General features: G+C 40.7%; 1 protein-coding gene across 5 annotated transcripts in view; it reads right to left on the bottom strand.

Moving 5' to 3' along the window:
- Nucleotides 1-15,530, bottom strand: part of RGS14 (regulator of G protein signaling 14) — a 121,805-nt gene that overhangs the window by 31,525 nt on the left and 74,750 nt on the right. For all 5 annotated transcript variants that reach the window (XM_056574995.1, XM_056574999.1, XM_056574996.1 and 2 more), the window contains 2 exons: nucleotides 11,736-11,845; nucleotides 943-1,146 (listed from right to left, as the gene is read on the bottom strand). In XM_056574995.1, the coding sequence (XP_056430970.1) occupies nucleotides 943-1,146; nucleotides 11,736-11,845 (314 nt within the window). The remainder of the gene's footprint in view (nucleotides 1-942; nucleotides 1,147-11,735; nucleotides 11,846-15,530) is intronic.

Raw genomic sequence — 15,530 nt, 5'->3', positions numbered from 1 at the left:
AACCCTAGAGCTGGGACAGCTGTTTCACGCATGTAAGGACGTTGGTTGTCGTTACCAAAGTTGTTAAATGTATGGGAGAAACTCAAACTATTTTTGAATGGAAGTAATGTAAGTAATGAGTAGTGTTGAGCGGCATAGGCCATATTCGAATTCGCGAATATTCGCGAATATATGGATGAATATTCGTCATATATTCGCGCATATTCGCATATTCGTTATATTCTCGTTTTATTTTCGCATATGCGAACATTCGCGTATGCGAAAATTAACATATGTGAATATTAGCCCATACAAAATTAGTATTTCGCGAAAATTCGCATATGCGAAAATTAGCATATGCTAATTTTCGCACACCAGTCTCTCACAGTAGTATTAGAGCCTTCTTTACACCACACAAGCTGAAAGCAGAGAGGGATGATCACTGTGATGTGTACTGTGAAGAGAAAAAAAATAAATAAAATGAATATTCGTAATTACGAATATATAGCGCTATATTCGCGAAATTCGCGAATTCGCGAATATGTGATATTCGCGAATAATATTCGAATTGCGAATATTCGTGAGCAACACTAGTAATGAGAAGTAGAGAGCAGAAAGTCTAAATGTCACATCCAGATCTGGAGACTACCAGAGGATATCTTCTATATGTCTTAACATTGCCTAAACACCTGCACTTTATTACTTTTATCTATGGAGGAGTTTATTCTCTAACAAGAATTGCTGGAATGTAACTGTTATCATTGATACCAGTGTTCACTATCTTCACCAATATTTTTTGGTTTTCTGTAGATGTTACCATTTAATGAGCCCAACAGTATTAAAGGGGTACTCCGCCCCTAGACATGCTATCCCCTATCCAAAGAATAGGGATGACATGTCTAGGGGTGGAGTACCCTTCCAATTATCCCCCCACAATGTCTGTGCATTTCTCCATACAAATACCTGCTCATTTCCAGCCAGATACACTTTAACATCTGAAGAATTATACCCTCGCTTCTCACAGACCCCTGTTAGCATTTCTCGTATGGTTAGTCCTGCTTTGACAGCTGTCAGTGAGGCGGTGCCGTCTGGGAAGTAAACACAGCAGTATTTGATAGGTTTGTTGTCCGCATCGCGTTCTGTACTGCCCAGGCTGCAACTGTCTTGCTGAAAAAAGAAAGGAAAGATAAAAGAAAACCACTCCACACATGTATAACCCTAAGAAGACATTATCCCTGGCTTAAGGGGGTTAAATGACCTTGTGAAAGTCAAAACAGCCTCCTTAAAGGGGTACTCCCGTGGAAAACTTTTTTTTTTTTTAAATCAACTTGTGCCAGAAAGTTAAACAGATTTGTAAATCACTTCTATTAAAAAAATCTTAATCCTTCCAGTACTTTTTAGGAGCTGTATACTAAAGAGAAATCCAAAAAAGAAATGCATTTCCTCTGATGTCGTGACCACAGTGCTCTCTGCTGATCTCTGCTGTCCATTTTAGGAACTGTCCAGAGCAGCATATGTTTGCTATGGGGATTTTCTCCTGCTCTAGACAGTTCCTAAAATGGACAGCAGAGGTCAGCAGAGAGCACTGTGGTCATGACATCAGAGGAAATGCATTTCTTTTTTTTTATTTCTCTTTAGTATACAGCCCCTAAAAAGTACTGGAAGATTAAGATTTTTTAATAGAAGTGAGTTACAAATCTGTTTAACTTTCTGGCACCAGTTGATTTAAAAAAAAAAAAAAAAGTTTTCCTCGGGAGTACCCCTTTAACCGCTTTAAAACACAGACAGTTTTCATTTTTGCATTTTCATTTTTTTATTTTTAAGAGACATAACTCCTTTATTTTTCCATTCACAGACCCATATGATGGTTTATCCCCTTAAGGACGCAGGGTTTTTCCATTTTGATTTTTTTCCTCATCACCTTCTAAAAATCATAACGCTTACAATTTTCCACCTAAAATTTCATATCATGGCTTATTTTTTGCGCCACCAATTCTACTTTACAGTAACATTAGTCATTTCACCAAAAATCCACGTCGAAACGGAAAAAAAATTCATTGTGCGACAAAATTGAAGAAAAAATGCCATTTTGTAAATTTTGAGGGCTTCCGTTTCTACACAGTACATTTTTCAGTAAATTAACACCTTATCTTTATTCTGTAGGTCCATACGGTTAAAATGATACCCTACTTATATAGGTTTGATTTTGTTGTACTTCTGAAAAAAATCATAACTACATGCAGGAAAATTTATATATTTAAAATTGTCATATTCTGACCCCTATAACTTTTTTATTTTTCCACATACGGGCCAGTATGGGGCAAATTTTTTTTGCACCGCGATCTGAAATTTTTATCAGTACCATTTTTATATTGATCGGACTTTTTGATTGCTTTTTATAAATTTTTTCATGATATAAAAAGTGAACAAAAATATGCTATTTTGGACCTTGGAATTTTTTTGCACCTATGGCATTGATCGTGCGGTTTAATTAATGATTAGTGTTGCTCGCGAATATTCGCAATTCGAATTTTATTCGCGAATATCGCATATTCGCGAATTCGCGAATATTCGCGAATATAGCGCTATATATTCGTAATTACGAATATTCGTTTTTTTTATTTTTTTTTTATTTTATTTTTTTTTCACAGTACACATCACAGTGATCACCCCTCTCTGCTTCCATCTTGTGGTGTAAAGAAGGCTCTAATACTACTGTGTGAGGCCGGTGTGCGAATCTTCGCATATGCGAAAATGTACATATGCAAATTTTCGCACACGCGAATATTCACATATGCGAATTTTCGTGCATGCGAATATTCACATATGCGAAAATATAACGAGAATATTACGAATATGCGAATATTCGCGAATATGACGAATATTCGTCCATATATTCGCGAATATTCGCGAATTCGAATATGGCCTATGCCGCTCAACACTATTAATGATATATTTTTATAGTTCGGACATTTACGCACGAGGCGATACTACATGTTTATTTTTATTTACACTGTTTTTTTTTTTTTGCAATTGGGAAAAGGGGGGTGATTCTTACTTTTATTAGGGAAGAGGTTAAATGATATTTATTAACTTTTATATTTTTTATTTTTTTTTGCAATGCTATAGCCCCCTCTAGTGGCTATAGCACTGCACATACCGATCTTATACACAGATCAGCCCCATGCATTAACATGGAGATGTTCAGTGTTATCGGCAGATGATTGCTCAAGCCTGGATCTCAGGCTTGGAGCAATCAATCGCCGATCAGACGCAACGGAGACAGGTAATGGACCCTCCGCTCGTGTTCTAGCTGATCGGGACATCGCGATTTCACAACAATCGGTGCCGCATGCTATTAGCCAAGGGTCCTGGCTATCATTAGTCACCGGGGCCCTGCATTATATACCAGGATCGGGCGCAGGGCGTACGCCCTGCATCCTTAAGAGGTTATATTTTGCAGGATCAATTGTAATTTGTGAGGACACATTTAATTTTACTATAATATGTACAGCTAAACAAAAAAAATATATTATTTGTGATGGAAAATCTAAACTAAGACAGCAATCTTGCAACATAATATATTCTCTTTATTCTGTTTTAATATTTTTATAATATTACCTATTGTTATATGCTTTATTATTATTGCACTATTTTTAAATATAGTCAACTTTTTTACCAAACCAAGTATGTTTAACATTTTTAAGTTTTTAACTGTGGTTTCAGTCACTATTTTCATATTATATTATACACTCATGAAAAGTTATGTATTAGGTAAAGTTTCAAGTAAAATGGGGTTTTGTGCCCCAGGCTTTTTTTTGTGCTAGGGTTGTTGTGTTAAATTTAACATTGGAAAGCTGTTCCACACAGGGGTTTGTGTGTAAAAGGGAAGTCCCATTTTCTATGTAAGTCTATGAGTGTCTCTTGCATAGACTTGCATAGAGAAAATGACTTCTGCTTTACACACAAACATCTGTGTAAAATGGCTGGCCACATGGCGGCTCGCCGGGACCAGAGGCAGATAAATAGAAGAGGAACGGAGTCGCGCAGTGAGACGAGGACCAGGGTGACTGTTTAGTCTTAGGCTGTTAATGCGCCTGATAGAATATTTTTGTGGTATCCCAGTACAGGACCTGGTCCTGTCCCTTTTGTCCAAAGTCCCCTCAGCCAGAGTCCCTCCATGTCAATAGGGCTCTCCTGTAGGGCTAACCACTAGTCGCCTCATATAAATGGTATTTAATGTATAAATCTATATATATTTAATATGTTATATAGGAATACCTCTGTATAGGACCTTAGAGGCCACGTGCCTTTTATTAAATTGTATTATGGTTTAAGGACCTTTGGGTCATGTGATACCCAGAGTTCACTGGGTCAGGACTGACAGGTTCTGCTGACCAATGAGCTTTGTCCCGCCCACTTAATATATAAGGGGCTGCAGCCACTAAATTCTAGTCTCTTGTTCCTGACACTTAAAGCAAGCAAATCTAATCATGTCTTCAGCATCAATTCAAGCTAGGCCTGAAGCCTAATACCTAGCAGCCACAAAACCGTGAGTTACTCCAAGCTCAAACTACTGAATTCTGTGTGACTACTAGAAACTCAAATCTCCTAAAAATAGTAGCACAGTGGCTAGCATCAAAGCTCATTGATTCCGGAGTCCCAGCAAACCTGTGAGGAACCTGTACCACGGTTCTCACTTGCAAAGACTTATGTTCCATTCCGTTGCATAAAATATACAGTAAAGTTACTTCAAGTTTACTTCCTAAAATCTGCTGTGGACATTCCGTTATTTATCCCTGCTGTTTGTGGGACAGTTGGCGGTAGGATTACTACATTGAGGAAACCTCACCCTGGCGTCACAACATTTAAGGGTTAACACCACCAATAGACCCTAAAACTATCACTGCAATACCCCAGTGACCATTGCTCTTCCTCCTGCTCACCACATTTTTTGAGTTTTTTATTTAAGCAACCTCCTTTAAAAAAAATGTAAATATACTTTTTTTAAACTACAGGGTGGGCCATTTATATGGATACACCTTAATAAAATGGGAATGGTTGGTGACATTAACTTCTCGTTTGTGGCACATTAGTATATGTGATGGGGGAAACTTTTCAAGATGGGTGGTGACCATGGTGGCCATTTTGAAGTCGGCCATTTTGAATCCAACTTTAGTTTTTTCAATAGGAAGAGGGTCATGTGACACATCAAACTTATTGGGAATTTCATAAGAAAAACAATTATGTGCTTGGTTTTAACGTAACTTTATTCTTTCATGAGTTATTTACAAGTTTCTGACCACTTATAAAATGTGTTCAATGTACTGCCCATTGTGTTGGATTGTCAATGCAACCCTCTTCTCCCACTCTTCACACACTGATAGCAACACCGCAGGAGAAATGCTAGCACAGGCTTCCAGTATCCGTAGTTTTAGGTGCTGCACATCTCATATCACACCATACCATCAATTTTTGTGTTCCTACAGTCTTGGAGGGATCTATCCAATGTGGGTTAGTGTCAGACCAATAGCGGTGGTTTTGTTTGTTAACTTCACCATTCACATAAAAGTTTGCCTCATCACTGAACAAAATTTTCTGCGTAAACTGAGGGTCCTGTTCCAATTTTTGTTTTGCCCATTCTGCAGCACCTGAAACTACGGATACTGGAAGCCTGTGCTAGCATTTCTCCTGTGGTGTTGCTATCAGTGTGTGAAGAGTGGGAGAAGAGGGTTGCATTGACAATCCAACACAATGGGCAGCACATTGAACACATTTTATAAGTGGTCAGAAACTTGTAAATAACTCATGAAAGAATAAAGTTACATTAAAACCAAGCACATCATTGTTTTTCTTGTAAAATTCCCAATATGTTTGATGTGTCACATGACCCTCTTCCTATTGAAAAAACAAAAGATGGATTCAAAATGGCCAACTTCAAAATGGCCGCCATGGTCACCACCCATCTTGAAAAGTTTCCTCCCTCACATATACTAATGTGCCACAAACAGGAAGTTAATATCACCAACCATTCCCATTTTATTAAGGTGTATCCATATAAATGGCCCACCCTGTAGATATGGGGTGTCGTTGTAATCGCACTGATAACAGGTGAACAGCTTAAAAAAGAAACCACCAAATTATCAAAATTGCATTTTTATTATTTTTTTATTATTATTATTTCACCTCACAAATTATTATTATTTCTTTTTTTCTTATTTTAAAGCATATTTTAGGAAATAAATTGTGGTTTCTTTGCAAAGTTTAATTGTGCCTGCAAAATACAAGCTTTCCTTAGGCTGGGTTCGCACAGCAGAATGTCCGCACGGAAAATCTCTGTGCGGACATTCTGCAGACTGTGGGCGTCGGCATAACATGCCTGCGCTATGACCGCATGTGAATGCGCCGTCTCATATACGGCAATGCATTCTGTGCGGAGTTCAAGTTCAATGTTTTTGCGGATGCCAGAATCCGGATTTATGCACCAGTGAAATCAATGAGACTCTGCTACAGAAATTCCACATGGAAATTCTGCCATGTGAACATAGCCTAATAAAATTTAGGGTTCACACTACGGAATTTCTGCTAGGACATTCTGCTGCATGAATCTTACATTAGTGTGATTGGGTTTTTCGTTGACCCATTAACACAGCGCCAAGGAAATTCAAGATTGCGAAGCCAGCAAAAGAATAAATACCATATATACTCGAGTATAAGCCTAGTTTTTCAGCACGATTTTTGCCCTGTCCGGGCATGCTGGGAGTTGTAGCTTTGAAACATCTGGAGGTCCGCAGGTTGAAGACCACTGAGAAGGGATTGACAGGCGGTGATGATGAAGGGGGTGTTAATGACGGGGGTCTGGATGATGACGGGGGTCTGGATGATGACATGGGGGGATGATGTATTTCCCACCCTAGGCTTATAGTTGAGTCAATAACTTTTCCTGGGTTTTTGGGGTGAAATTAGGGGCCTCGGCTTATTTTCGGGTCGGCTTATACTCGAGTATATACGATATGTTCATTTTTTTGGAGCAAATCAATATGGACTGCATTGCCTTCAGTGGTGACAGAGCAGATCAGCACATTCCTAGCACTGATGGATTTCGGCAGTGGCCACTTTTCTCTGAATATCTGTCCAAAATATCTCTGAGCGGATATTCTGTAGTGTGAAATAAATAAAAAGGAAAAAACTAAAATTGGCTGCATCCTTATAGTAATGATTAGTTTTAGTCATCACATTCAATTTAGGACACCTTTACACACACGTACACAAATATATCATTTTTTTTTCTAGGATGTGATGTGACCAAAAATCTGCAATTTTGGACCAATGTAAAATTCTTTTACATTTACGCTGTTTGCCATACGAGATCATAACCATTATATTTTAATAGTTTAGACATTTCCACATAATGCAATATCAAATATGTTTGTAAAAAATATTTTTGTTTTAATTTGCAAAATAGGAAAAGAGGGTTTTATTGGGGAAGGAGCTTATTCACATTTATTGAAACTTCTTATTACATTTATCTTTCATTTTTTTACAGTCCCCATATGGGACTATTTATACAGTACCAATCTATTGATTACTATTACTGATCAGTAATACACTGCTGAAAAGAATAAAGGGAACTCTAAGATAACACATCCTAGATCTGAATGAACTAATAGTATGAAATACTTTCATCTTTACATAGTTGAATGTGCTGACAACAAAATCACACAAAAATTATCAATGGAAATCAAATTTATCAACCCATGGAGGTCTGGATATGGAGTCACACTCAAAATCAAAGTGGAAAACCACACTACAGGCTGATCCCACTTTGATGTAATGTCCTTAAAATAAGTCAGAATGAGGCTCAGTAGTGTGTGTGACCCAGTGGCGTCTCCAGCATTCATATTTAAGGGGGGCACGTGGGGGGCCAGTGACAAAAGTGGGGGGGCAATTTTGAAACATGTGTGTGCATGTGTATATATATATATATATTTTTTTTTTTTTAATATATATATATATATATATATATATCATAAATAAATACACACACACTGCAGAACATGTTTAATTAAAAAAAAAATATATTTTTTTTTTTATTTCAAATCTTCATACATTCATGATTTTATTTTTCCGTTTTTGCCGTATATTTTTGGGTAAAATTACTGGTGTCACTACAAAGTAGAATTGGTGGCGCAAAAAATAAGCCATCATATGGATTTTTAGGTACAAAATTGAAAGGGTTATGATTTTTAAAAGGTAAGGAGGAAAAAACAAAGGTGCAAAAACAAAAAGGTGAGGAAAAAACAAAAGTGCAAAAACAGAAAAACGCTATGTTCTTAAGGCGTTAAAACTTTTGGACACTACCATCAACTTTGATAGCGTCATCTAAAGTGTTAATGTCAAACATCAGCCTGATTGGTGATGTCTGGCATTAGCTGAGGGTTCTAGCTAATGATTTATACAACACAGTGGGAGCAGACACTGTGCGTACACATACGCCTTGCATCCTTAGGGCTCATTTACACGGATGGATCCCCAGCATATATTACGCTGCGGATCCCCCGACAATGGACCCTACAGTGCTGCCTCCATCTGTGCTGCTCAAAACAGCAATCCTCCGCTATGAGCAGACACGCTTTCATGTGTATACTCGCACACATCGCGGCTGCTCTCGGTCTAGCTCAGAGAGCAGGAGGAGCGGCCATGATGTGTGCGAGTATACACATCAAAAGCGTGTCTGATCGTAGCGGAGGATTGCCATTATGAGCAGGCACAGATAGAGGCAGCACTGTAGGGTCCATTGTCGGTGGATCTGCAGCGTTAAATACACGGTGGATCTGCAGTGTTAAATACACTGTGGATCCACCCCTGAATGAGCCCTTAGGGTACGTTCGGACGTACAGGATCTGCTGTATATTTTCTGCAGCTGATTTTACTACCTATTGAAGCTAATGGGTTGCAAAATCAGCTGCACAAAATATGCAGCAAAAATATGCAGCAGATCCTGTACATGTGAATGTACCCTTAAGGGGTTAATGATAAACTAGCAGTGTGTTCACATGTTGTCCTTCCAGAGGGGTCACTTTCCCTCCTCCAGTGTCCACAGGTCACATTACCAGAACAATTTAACGAAAAATCGCGGTAAAACCGCGCAATTTTGCCGCGATTTTTCCCAAAAATTGTTCTGATAATGTGACCTGTGACAGGTAAGGAGGGAAAGTGACCCCACTGGACTGCTACTATACACATGACCCAGCCCCAGGATATACTGTTGATCAGGGGGGAGAGAGGGAGGACACGGGACATCACTCAACCCACATGAAGCTGCTCTGTGTTCCGAGGCCTGTCAGCTCTCGGCCCCCGTCCTCTCCAGTGCTGGGGGCGGAACCATCATCAGGTACCTTCATCCCTGCTCTGCCTGTCTCTGCTAATGATAAGCAGGCCAGGAGCAGCGCAGGGATATCCCCAGCAGGTGCAGCAGGCTCTTTACCCAGCCGGTCAGTGCACCCCTGGCCCCGATACTAGTATTGGGACATCCCTATTTATTTTAAATTGGGGGGGCACAAGGGGGGGCACGGCCTGATCTACGGGGGGCCATGGCCCCATCTGGCCCCCCCCTAGCGACGCCACTGGTGTGGCCTCCACATGCCCTGATGACCTCCCTACAACGCCTGGGCATGCTTCTGATGAGGTGGCGAATGGTCTCTTGACCTGGACTAAAGCATCCACCAACTCCTGGACAGTCTGTGGTGCAACGTGGCGTTGATGGATGGAGCGAGACATGATGTCCCAGATGTGCTCAATTGGATTCAGGTCTGGGGAACGGGCGGGCCAGTCCATAGCATCAAAGCCTTCCACTTGCAGGAACTGCTGACACACTCCAGCCATATGAGGTCTAGCATTGTCTTGCATTGGAAGGAACCCAGGGCCAACTGCACCAGCATATGGTCTCACAAGGAGTCTGAGGATCTCATCTTGGTACCTAATGGCAGTCAGGCTACCTCTGGTAAGCACATGGAGGGCTGTGCGGCCCCCCAAAAGAAATGCCACCCCACACCATTACTGACCCACCACCAAACCGGTCATGCTGGAGCATGTTGCAGGCAGCAGAACGTTCTCCACAGCGTCTCCAGACTCTGTCACGTCTGTCACTTGCTCAGTGTGAACCTGCTTCATATGTGAAGAGCACAGGAAGCCACTTCTCTGGCAAATGCCAAATGACCTGCACGGTGTTGAACTGTAAGCACAACCCCCACCTGTGGACGTCGGGCCCTCATACCATCCTCATGGTGTCTGTTTCTGTGAACCGTTTGAGTGAACCCAAGTCCCCAGCACTGCAAGGCAGCAGTGCTAACCACTGAGCCACCATGCTACCCTTAGCACACATCTGCTATGCATGGTTGCTAAAATGGACAGAGATGTCAGCAGAGAGCAATGTGCTCGTGATGTCAAGAGTGTTCCAAAAAGAAAGGAATTTCCTCTGTAGAATTCAGCAACTAATAAGTACTGGAAGGATTAAGATTTTTTAATAGAAGTATTTTACAAATATGTTTAACTTTCTGCCACCAGTTGATTTAAAAGAAAAAAGGTTTTCACCGGAGTACCCCTTTAAGTGTTCCCTTTATTTTTTTGAGCAGTGTATTAGCAATCTGTGCCAGAAGTCAGACCATACAAGAGGATTGCCCTGAAGCAAGTGAGAAGAGCACCAGCCACCATCAAAAAAACATTGTAGGTATAGGGTTTTTATATTCACCTATTGATTCCCAGCTAACACTTGGCCGCAAATAGAAATACACCATTGGCGAGATTTATCAAAACCTGTGCAAAGGAAAAGTGGTGCAGTTGCTCCTAGCAACCAATCAGCTTCCTTCTTTAATTTTTTAAAAGGCCTTTGAAAAATTAAAGAAGCGATCTGGTTGCTATAGGCAATTGCACGACTTTTCCTTAGCATAGGTTGTGATAAATCTCCATCCATGTGTGAAACCCCTCTGATCTCTTGTGGACCTATAACAATATAGAGCTGTGCTCAGTTCCCATAGGGAAAAAAAGAGAAGGTCATGGCTCCCAAAAAATTACTGTATTCATAAGCAAAATCGCATAATAAAAAATTTCTGCATTGTCTCAGGATTATGGAGGAAATACTTTGGTACTGAAGCACTGATTTGTGGTTGGTACATCTCTTTAGCACAAAAAACTGCCAAATAGTGAGCAGTTAAAGGGGTACTACCGTGGAAAACTTTTTTTTTTTAATCAACTGGTGCTAGAAAGTTAAACAGATTTGTAAATTACTTCTATTAAAAAAATCTTAATCTTTCCAGTACTTTTTAGGGTCTGTATACTACAGAGGAAATGGTTTTCTTATTGGAACACAGAACTCTCTGCTGACATCACGAGCACAGTGCTCTCTGCTGACATCTCTGTCCATTTTAGGAACTGTCCAGAGCAGCATATGTTTGCTATGGGGATTTTCTCCTACTCTGTATATCAGATATAGCAGAGAGCACTGTGGTCATGAAGTCAGCAGAGAGCTCTGTGTTCCAAAAAGAAAACCATTTCCTCTGTAGTATTTAGCAGCTAATAAGTACTGGAACGATTAAACATTTTTTATAGAAGTCATTTACAAATCTGGTTAACTTTCTGGCACCAGTTGATTTAAAAAAAAAGTTTTCCACGGGAGTACCCCTTTAAGACCAGATCTATTTTCTAGTACTTCGCAAGATGTGATGAACAGGTAGAGTATATCTATGTTTGTCATTTACCTCAGATTTTCCAGAGAAGGAGGACATGATGCTTAGATCCAGGCTGGTTGCGGAGTTCAGAGACCCTTCAGACTCATGTCGTGATGAGAGGCCATTGCTGTCGAAGACATCTGACAAAATAAATGCAACAGGCCATGAAGTCTAAGATCTAAGGAAATGAATAATATCAGTCAAACTAAAGCTGGCCATGCAAAATCTAAAATCTAAATTGGTTATAACCTTCACAAAGCAAAGGTTGCCATGTCTGCTGAGTTGGTGTATGCTTCAGAAGTGACAAGCAGGTAATTATTTATTATTGGTTTTGGTCATTTAAAACCCTCACTAAAGAAAATGTCTCTTTAATGCATTTAATAGGGTTGTCTCATGCTTTGTTGCATGAGACAACCCCTCCTCAGAAGCTGGACAGCTAACCTGACATTACATGTTATACCATGTTACATATTCACAGATATAAAGCTGCTGTGAGTCCCAGAACAATGTAGTATCACCAGGATTATAAGGCCCATTTATACACTAAGGGGGAGATTTGTCAAAACCTGTCCAGAGGTAAAGATGCCCATAGCAACCAATCAGATCAATTCTTTCATTTTTGAAAAGGCCTCTGAAAAATTTAAAAAAGAAGCGAGCGGACATTATTAGTTATTGCCCCCATAAGGTAAGTAGAAGGTTATGCCTCTGGTAGGTGGTAGGAAATGCCCCCAGTAGGCAATGCCCCTTATATATAGATAGTAGGTAATGCCCCCAGGAGATAGAGCCCCTAGTAGGTAGGTAGCAGGTAGTGTCCCCCAGCTGAGTAGTGCCCCCAGTAGATAGTGGCCCCAGTAGGTAATGGTCCCTGGTAGTTTGTGCCCTCAGGTAGGTAATGCACCCAGTATATGGTTACCCCAGTAGATAGTTCCCCCTTGTAGGTCATGCGCCCAGGTAGGTAGTGTCCCCAGGTAGGTAGTATCCCCCAGGTGGGTAATGCCCCCAGTTGAGTAACAATGCCCACAATTAGGTAATAATGTCCCCAGTTAGGTAACAATGTCCCCAGTTAGGTAATAATACCCCCATATAGGTAATGCCCCAGTTAGGCAATAATGCCCCCAAATAGGGAAATGCTCCAGTTAGGTAAAAATGCCCCCACATAGGATATTCGACCAGTTATGTAATAATGCTTCCAGTTAGGAAATAACGCCTCCACACAGGTAATGCCCCCAGTTAGGTAATAATGTCCCCAGTTAGGTAATGCCCCACATATGTAATGCCCCAGTTAGGTAACCATACCCCCCACACAGGTAATGCCCCCAGTTAGGTAATAATGTCCCCAGTTAGGTAATGCCCCACATATGTAATGCCCCAGTTAGGTAACCATACCCCCCACATAGGTAATGCCCCCAGTTAGGTAATAATGCCCCCACATAAGTAATGCCCCCAGTTAGGTAATACTGCTCCCCCACATAGGTAATGCTACAGTTAAGTAAAAAAAATGCCCCAGTTAGGTAATAATTTCCCCACATTGGTACTGTCCCCAGTTAGGTAAGTTAGGTAAAAATTGCCCCCACATAGATTTTCTTAAAATAAATAAATAAAAATCCACTCACCTTTCCGCCGACCTGCATTAAGGCCAGGCTGTCAGCAGCCTCCGAAGCGGCACGGGACTTAGGCTGCATGATGAAATTATGTCGTCATACGGCCTGCAGCGCAATTTATGCTCCTTACGTACATTGTGTACGCTATTTGAGTAATGTATGTACAGGAGCAGGAAAATGCTTTAGCATGTAAGTACACTATGTACGCAATTTGCGTACTCTACGTCCAGAAGCAGGAGATCGCTGTTTACACAACTGCGGTTCTGCTGCCAGATGGGGGGTGGAGCAGGGCCTAGGCCTCTTACTGGTGTACTGGCTGTACCCCCCTGACGGCGGCCCTGTTTCCTCCTGTATGAAATCTAAAAGGCCTTTATGGGCATTAAGAATTACCAATTTGCCTTTAAAGAGGACCTGTGGCCAACCCCTCTTAAATTGAGATTTTATTGTCAATATGCCTAATACCCAGCTCTGACTATATAATACCTCCCATCCCCAATGCAAGTCTACAGGAGGTCCGCCACGCCCCCTCCCATAAACTTGCATCGAGGGGGCGGGGCATGACATCACACGGGGCGGAGTCGTGACGTCACGCTCGTCCGCCATTGTGGTCGGGATCCGAAGCCTCCAGCGTTGCCGGTGTGAGGTGGAAGCCGTACAGGTGGGTGCTGCTGCCGAGATCCCGGGGGTCCCCAGCGGCGGGACCCCGGCGATCTGACATCTTATCCCCTATTCTTTGGATAGGGGATAAGATGTCTAGGGGTGCGGAGTACCCCTTTAATAAAGAACAGAATTTCCTCTGTTGCATACAGCTGCTAAAAAGTACAGGAAGGGAAAAGATTTTTTAATAGACAAAATTTGCTAATCTGTTTAACTGTCTGGCACCAGTTCATAAATAAAAAAAAATGTTTTCCACCGGAGTACCCCTTTAAGGTTGTCTTCTATGCTACCATTTGAAGGTAGTATAGGATAGAAGAGGTGATACTAAGCTTAGAGATATATCATTTTCTATAATTTTATCACCTAGATTTTTATTTTTTATTTTTTTTTACTGATTAAAGCCAGATACTGGAACATGTTCTTTCTTTTTAATCTGTTTCCATGATTTCCTGATTGTAGTTTTATTAATTTAATTTCTTACATTAATTATGGGGATAGCTATCTTGCCTGAGCTGTTTTTAACCGCATTTAGACACATGCTTTAGAACAAGCCCCATAGACACTAATACAATATACTGGAGGGGACCCTCCCTATTGATTCAAATGGGAAGATTTTAGGAGAATGCTCTGTGCCCTGTTCAGAGATCACTGAGCAGGGTGGGGGAGGCTGATCACTCAGCTTCAACTATTCTCTTAGCTATCTACTGGTGCCATCTCTCATTGTACTCCTGTCCGTGATAGGGAGGAGCCTGCTGGAAGGTGATTTGTACAGGACAAGAAGTCTCAACCTAGAGAATTACTGTCATTTAGTTAAACTTTTGATATTGCAAACAGACAAGTCAAAAGTTTAGATCATTTCCTTGCTAAGACCCCCCTCGATTTTTAGATATGGCCGGTCAGCAGCAAGTTTCCCTCCACAACTTGACCCTCAGTCCATCTGATTGCAATAGTCAGGCTCCATAGACTATAATGGAACGCTTCTACTGGGATCAGACAGACTGAGCGCAGAGCCAGGGAGTGAAGCACACTTCAGCATGATTCAACCAACTTTATATAATGATATGAGGGAGTCTCAGCACTGAGACACTGACCAATTTAAAGACATGTCTGTGCAACGTCTCAAAAGTTTAACCCCTTAAGCACTCAGCGTTTTTCCGTTTTTGCATTTTCATTTTTTCCTCCTCACCTTCTAAAAATCTTAACGCTTTCAATTTTGCACATGAAATTCCATATTATCGCTTATTTTTTGCACCACCAATTCTACTTTGCAGTGATATTAGTCATTTTACCAAAAAATCCACGGCGAAACGGAAAACAAATTCATTGTGCGACAAAATTGAAGAAATACTGTCATTTTGTAACTTTTGGGGGCTTCCGTTTCTACACAGTAAATTTTTTGGTAAAAATAACACCTTATCTTTATTCTGTAGGTCCATACGGTTAAAATTATACCCTACTTATATAGGTTTGATTTTGTCGTACTTCTGAAAAAAATCATAACTACATGCAGGAAAATTTATACGTTTAAAATTGTCATCTTCTGACCCCTATAACTTTTTAATTTTTC

The sequence above is a fragment of the Hyla sarda genome, chromosome 4 (genome assembly GCF_029499605.1).
Source record: "Hyla sarda isolate aHylSar1 chromosome 4, aHylSar1.hap1, whole genome shotgun sequence".
NCBI lineage: Eukaryota > Metazoa > Chordata > Amphibia > Anura > Hylidae > Hyla > Hyla sarda.
Note: the sequence above shows the minus strand (reverse complement) of the source record. Positions and strands in the feature narration are given on the sequence as shown.